At 46.5% G+C, this 7,025-nt stretch overlaps 1 protein-coding gene across 1 annotated transcript; it reads left to right on the forward strand.

The window, feature by feature from the left end:
• Nucleotides 1-3,088: 3,088 nt before the first annotated feature.
• On the forward strand, nucleotides 3,089-6,848 carry LOC125957545 (uncharacterized). Its single transcript, XM_049690323.1, has 4 exons — nucleotides 3,089-3,613; nucleotides 4,164-4,373; nucleotides 4,482-4,732; nucleotides 6,068-6,848. Exons 1-4 carry the CDS (start codon nucleotides 3,563-3,565, stop codon nucleotides 6,177-6,179), a joined length of 624 nt encoding a protein of 207 aa, XP_049546280.1. The 5' UTR covers nucleotides 3,089-3,562; the 3' UTR covers nucleotides 6,180-6,848.
• Nucleotides 6,849-7,025: the final 177 nt, after the last annotated feature.

The following is a 7,025-nucleotide window of genomic DNA, read 5'->3' on the forward strand; positions in this document are numbered from 1 at the left end:
AATAGCAATAAAATAATGTTTAATATTGTAGATACGAGTTGTCTGTTGTGGTTTTTATGTGTTCCTCTTCATACGTGTTAACCAATCCATAATTCACTGCTTATTGAACCGGAGTTTGAAAGATATCAGTTCTGTTTTGACAAAATTGGGCTCCTAACATAGCGGTCGATGTTCTGAATTGGTAGTAAGATTTCAATTGTTAAAGTTACGACAAGAAACGCGTGTAAATTCCTCGGCTCCATTTTCTGGAAGGCAACGAAATTTGAACAAAACACGTGGCCTAACGCAGTGTCCCCGCTAATAATGAGAAAAATAGTTGAGCTAATGAGTAAAATGGTAAAATCGTGAGAAAAGTGAGCAAGCGATACTAGCGTCATCTAGGCGGCAAACATTGTTCATTTTCGAGTTCATTATCGCCTCGTTTTTATCGTTTTCGCTTCGTGGTAGATTTCGTTCATATCGTTTTCCGCGGAATCTAGAATTTCTATTTTAAAGAGCCGTGCACGCAAGAGAAATGCACAAATCCAGAACTGGATAAAGAATTCGAGGTCCATGTTGCTTGCGGGCCAATCACCAGGAGAAATCCTTTGTGAAACCCACCTGGATGTGATCAAACACCTAATCAGCGGCACAAGCATCCAAAGTACTTCCCCTGTAAAGCCCCCACATTCTATGGAGTTGCATTCACTAATGATTTTTTGACTTCCTGTTGCTGGGAAAACGCTGGAGTTGTTTGGTGAAGGCGTTAAATTTCGGAGGGCAAATTTCGCATTCAGCAAACAGTCGGGAAAACCGAATGAAAAATACAAAAATCAAAAAAAATCTAATCAATTTGGAAAATTTAGCGGGCAAGCGATGCAAATTGCCACAAGTGAAACACAAGTAAAAGAAATACAAACAGTTTAGGAATTAAAAAGAAGTATAAAAGTGCTCAAAAGTAACTTATATTCCAATAAAGAGCGTGAGAAACAGAGATGCAGGAGAGGATAAGATTAATATGCGTCAAGGTCCTAGAATTATGCAAACCAAAATAGCCCCGTCCTTCTAACCGTAAAACAAGTTTTGTTCAGCAAATCGAAGGCATGATCAGGGAAGCTACTTCCACCGTGCCAAAATCGAATTCCCCATAGGTCCTTTCTAAAAATAAAGATGATAAATGACTCATGTTTTGTTCAAATTGGCACACGTGCATTATAAAAGTGCAGAACCTTTGTTAAATGGCTAGGGCTTTGCTGTTTTGTTAGACTGTTCTATAATTTGTAGGACTTTTGCTTTGGAGATGGTATAATTTTTGTCCCATATTCAATTATTTAATTGGCGGGACCCATTTAAAAATAAGAATAGAATTGCTGATACACTTTAAGAATGGGTATTACTTCGGCATCTCATCCATTGTTTGAGTGCTACTTTAACAAAATACCTAATCCCATAATTCTTCAAGTATGCCCTACAATTACAAACCTATGGAACCAATTGTATTCACCCAATTTTCTCTCGTACATCCCCCGGGGAATTGCCTTTTCGCACGCCAGTTCCTGTAGAAAATCGAAAGTATCGTCCAGCTGGACCGTAGGCATTTCCAGTTCCCACTGTATTGACTCATGGATATTCCACATAAGCATTGACAGGCAAGTGAGCAACCGAGGAAAACTATCAGGAATCATTTGTCATTTGGTTCTATGTGACCCCATTTCCCACATTACTAAGTAGTCCGCACCGTTCTGGACATTACTCGGTCGGCATGAGTGACACACTCGGTATGTGGTGCACCAAAAGCTCATCAAGTTCTAAACCGTGGCTGGCCCGTTGGGCCCGTTAAATCCGGGCTTTGTGCCTAGGTCTAGGGCGAACTACCGTGCCGGATGATGCCGGTGCCAGTTGTGGAATACTAATAACTTTGATCATTAAGGTGCGATTCTACCTTCCATCTGATGACCTTTCTAGATTGCGCGTCAAGTAGCCTACGCCGCGCTGTCGGGTAAGTTCATTGCCATTTCCGTGAATTCCAAGCACGAGTGCTACCAACCGGAAGCGCGAGACCGGCAGTTCCGATTAATGGCAGTCACGCTGGGATCAGATCCTCGTAGCATGAAGGATCCGAGCCCTTACAGCGTCCATTTTCTTCATTATCAAGAGCGAAAATTATACGCTGTCATAAATCGATGACACCTTTGCTGGCCGGTGTGTGATCGCTTAGAGTTTCGCATGTTTCGGAAAACGGTTTTCCCCTAATCATGATTTCTTTGTCATAGGCTAGTGAAAGGTAGGGTTCAACGCCAGTCGTCAGCCAAAGGTGCGACCTGTTAAACTGTGTGCGTGTGCCTTGTGGCAAAGGGGAGAGACCTCTGAGCAAGGCTACCAAGGCCAAATAGTGCCTGAGGCGCTCACGTGACTTCAACAAGCCACTGAACGCGGTTGAGCTGGAAAACAAAATCAAAAGATATACGTAACCGATCTCATGTTAGCTTCAATCGATCAATAAGACTAATCGCCTATAAATACCTGGTACTAAAATACTAAAGGTGGTTAAACTGAAGTTAATGCAACAGGTTTTCTACACAAAAAATTAGGCTGGTTAATATTAAGCAACATGATTAGCTTGTTGAGCAATTTGGTTTCGAAAAATAGTAACACCTATTCATCGATTACGGCATTCATTATTGATCGTATGGTTGAGCACTCGCCCCCGGGACGGTAGAACCAATTACAATGTTTCTAAATAACTTATGGCAATCACGCTTGTAGCATGTGGAGAAGGTACTCGTTACGATCTCGTTTACGTTGTGAGTATCACATGCTCACACAGGTTACTCATGCGAGTAAAGCACATTAGAGGCTAAATCTGTCCACACGTGTTCCCGTTCTAGGTTCAACTACGCTACGCTACGGTTTCTTTGAGACTTCGAAGTCGCGAACGGGAGGTCGTTCTGACGCATCTGTTGTTGTGTACTATCGAGACAGTGCCGTAACTGATTACGAATCACCTTGGTTGCCCCGTGTCAAACGATCTTATCGCATATTTTTCAACGTGTGTTCACGTACGTTAAAGTCCACGGGACGGTTCGATCGCGTCTGAAGTCACGTCATAATCAGACAGTCAGAGCCGGCGGGCGTGTGAGATGACATGATAGTGTCCCACCGGGCCGGAGCCTGAGTGCAGTAGTAGTAAGAGTATCGTGCGAATCTCAGAGCATAAGATAGTGTGTGTTTAGTTCCCCGGAACCAGTTCCATCATCTCCCAGTGTGCCGCCGCTCGATCGTGGTCGTGGTGGTGTCTGAGAGACAATTTAAATTCAATTCCAACCTCTCCAATGTTCATCCAACATTAGCCGTCAGGCCGGTTTAGCAGCAGCACTAGCAGCAGCAGATCAGCTTCGTAGCGCAGAGCGGCGCACCGTTGCATTCACTCGTGTCCGAGATTTGAAGGTGTTCAGTTCAAGTACTTCAGTCGAGCCGTGCGGTTCGCTTCCACCACTTACTGTCCAGAAAAAGGGGGTTCGAGTGTAGAGTAACTTATTCGTTTTAGCTAACTTATTGCGTTTGCCGTTAAATTACCGACAACATGAAGGTGCTAGTCGTTCTATCCGCTGTGCTGTGCGTTGCGCTGGCTAAGGTGAGCAAATGCTGGGTAGTCATCCTCTACCAAGGTCCATGATGGAGGGTTTTAGGATTTGCTAAAGTAATCGTGCGTCCACCGTACGTGGAACGAATAGTTTACTCCAAGGTGTGAATGAGCGCCAGGCAGCAGACAATCAGCAGAACACAGGATGCTGCTACAAACACGTACTGAGTTCAAATAGCGTTAGCGGCGGGCGCGGCTCGTACGCACACGCTTCAATCTCATCATGCAGATCTGCTCCTGTAGCGTTGGTGTTGCTACAGCTGCTGCTGCTGCTGCTGCTGCTGCCAGACAGCTGATAAAGCAAACTCCCCGGTTCAGTTGGGGATGCCCGACGTTATCACAGCGAGCAATTTAACTCCATTAACACGACCCCACGTGTAAACAAAACTTGCATCATCCGCAGCGGTCCGGTGATGACGTACCTTATCTCTTATGTGGCGCGCGCTTTTCGTTCGTTTCGCGATCACTTTGCGTGCTAAATGCTTGTATTGTTTCTTACACAAAGATGGCTAACCATGCGACCTCTTCTAACCGACCACAGGATCAACCGAAGAAAGCCATCGTGTACCTGAATGGTAAAGCCGGTGTGACCGGTAACGTGACAATCTCGCAGCCCTCGTGCACCGAACCCGTGTTCATCGAGATTAATGCCGTGGGACTGGCGCCAGGCAAGCATGGTTTCCACATTCACGAGAAGGGAGATCTGACCGACGGATGTGCCAGCACCGGTGGCCATTACAACCCGGACAAGGTAAGCGCGTGTCGCTTTGTCGCTACCAGCGAGTAGTAACCAATCAAGCTTGCACCGAGCATTTGTTGACACGCACCCCTTTTTGCGTTCCTGCTACCCTCCCCACAGGTTAGCCACGGTGCACCGAACGATCAGGTGCGTCACGTTGGAGATCTGGGCAACATTGTGGCCGACGAGAACGGTATTGCCAAGACGTCGTACTCCGATACCGTCGTCTCGCTGTACGGTGCCCGCAGTGTGATCGGCCGTGCGATCGTCATTCACGCCGAAGTTGACGATCTGGGAAAAACCAACCATCCGGACTCGCTGAAAACCGGAAACGCCGGTGGACGCGTCGCCTGCGGTGTGATCGGAATTCTGTAAATATGCGCGACTTCGAATGACTCTCTCTCCCTCAGTCTCTGTCGTTGAATGCTTCTCGTTCTCGGTGTGGCTCGATCGGGCTGGAGGCTGGTTATGTGCCGTGCTATGCGTTTGTTTGCTTTGTAACTGTGTCCCCCGTTTCTGTGTTCGCTCGTTTCTAATGATCGTAAAACTCAAATCCTCCCCGCGCTCTCTTTCAACAAAGCAGATAACAAAGGCCTCTGAGCGGAGCCCCGAAGTAGTTTGTGTAGCGTTGATGTTGATGTATTAATATTGTTGCTATTAAAGACCACTCTTTGACCCTTTTCACAACTTTGCGCGTTTAGTGTTACGTTTGCTTACAATACATGTTTGATTTTATTTTCTAGATAGTTCACGCCACTTCACTCATGTAGCTTATGCGTTTTAGTCATCATCCACTGCACTACTCCATCCTTCCATCCACCGCACGGTGACAGGTTGTTCCGCTTGCGTTGGTTGTTGGTTCTAATTAATCGATGTCGTTTGCTATTCAAAGAGAAGCACTATAGCACTCCATCAAACTTGTTAACCTTGAGACGGCCTCCCGGGTTGGAGTGGGGGGGACCGATCGGATTGAGCTTCGCATCGGATTTGCTCCAGGCGAGACGTGAGGTCTGAGCAAGGGTAATGTTTTGCTCCTGAAAACAATAACATTCGGATACAACATCCTGAGGCGGTCTTGAAACCTGTTTTAAGAAGGAAACAGGGAACTGAGATGTAGCGCTCGTAACTCAACACTCAGTTAAGAAACAACCTCGAAGCAACCGGCGAAGCACCTTTGAAATGCGCGTTGCTCGTTTGCCGAGCGTAATCCTTGAACCGGCACAGCAAAAGTGTCGTTTAAAGGTCACCGGAAAAAAAATAGAGCAACAACGCAAAAATCCGGTAAGAAGTTTAAGCCCGTGTCGGAACTGGCAACCATATCAGCAAACGAAGAGCAGAAGCTGCCGTAATTCCCATTCCCAAAAAAGGAAATCAATAAATGAGCAACTCCGGAACATGGTCCCTGGCAGACTGGTACAGTTTGATAACAATCACAGGCAAAGGTGGGCTACCAAATGGCAATTGGAAGGTCCCCTGTATGCTATCGCAATGTTGTATTATGTTGTTTGTAGAACTGCTTCTAATTGTTGTCGTTTGTTGAGTAATATTTGCCATCTAACTTGTTGCTTGCAGATAATTCCTTGTTCGTAACTTGCAACTTACTTGTTTTGTGATTCTAGCATAGCATTGAGGTTAACGATGAAATTGACCAGTTATAATTGCCGATGTTTCTCACCTGATACCATGTTTCATGTTGTACTCCCCAGTGCCCCGTTCGAGGAGGCCGAGGAAGAATGTAGCAGCGGCCAACCGGCGTTAGTCTTTCCGGCGGTCACGATATTCGCGTCATTCTGCGCCGCTCGCATGCTGGTCGACTAAGAGCCAGAGTGCGTACGTAAGGCGAACGATTAATTATGGGTTTGTGGAGATAATCTACGACGACGGTGGTGCGTACACCGACAGAGACCGGTGGTGTGTGCCTAGCAGCGTGGGCAGTTCATCGAACTCGTTTTCTTGCACTTCGCCTCGTCTTACCCCTTGCAGCGTTAGCTTTCCCCCAAGAACGACCGGAGACATCCAGCGAGCCCACCACAACGAGCAACATCGTGCCTTGCCCTTTGGTTCTCGGGTTTCTTCACTATTTCTCCTTGGAGCGGAGGAAGTGTAAAGGAATCTAACAATAGAAAATTGGCTAGTATATAACACCGGTACCTAGGGACTGAGAAAGGCGTACCAACGAGCGCTCTGGGTGAAGTAAAGCGTTTCCTCCCCGAAAATTCTACCCCGTAAGCACTTCTTCGCGTGGAAAGCTCGTTTTCCTTCGCGCTCCAGCTTAATGATCCCCGGACAAAGAGGCGATTGACATCTTCTAACCCACCTCCACCACCGAAAGACTCTCTCAAACTGCGAAGAGGTCCGAGAAGGAGTTGCTCTACCGATTTTTGTTTTGTTTTTTGTGTATTGTTAAGTGCGTTTTTGTGTAAATAAAGTTGTTCTACTGAATTCGGCCACCGTTGCTGTTGCGCAGACGTGAGCCACCACATGGAATCTATTCCGAAAAAGGAAGCAAAAGCATGGTTACTACCACACACACGAAATACATGCTGCGAAAGAGGTGGCCATACCAGCGAGTCCTGGCGGAAGAATATCTTCATGGGGTCTCACAGCAAGTCTCGCCTGCTGACTGGCTACCGGTATGGCGCTCTGGCTCGCATTTAATGGACA

Source organism: Anopheles darlingi, chromosome 3 (assembly GCF_943734745.1).
Source record: "Anopheles darlingi chromosome 3, idAnoDarlMG_H_01, whole genome shotgun sequence".
Lineage (NCBI taxonomy): Eukaryota > Metazoa > Arthropoda > Insecta > Diptera > Culicidae > Anopheles > Anopheles darlingi.

Excerpts from the sequence above, each read along its gene's own strand:
- LOC125957545 (XM_049690323.1), top strand. The coding sequence starts at position 3,563 with ATGAAGGTGCTAGTCGTTCTATCCGCTGTGCTGTGCGTTGCGCTGGCT. Across the intron at positions 4,374-4,481 it reads GCCATTACAACCCGGACAAG|GTTAGCCACGGTGCACCGAA; the intron begins GTAAGCGCGTGT and ends CCCTCCCCACAG. Across the intron at positions 4,733-6,067 it reads TGCGGTGTGATCGGAATTCT|TGCCCCGTTCGAGGAGGCCG; the intron begins GTAAATATGCGC and ends TGTACTCCCCAG.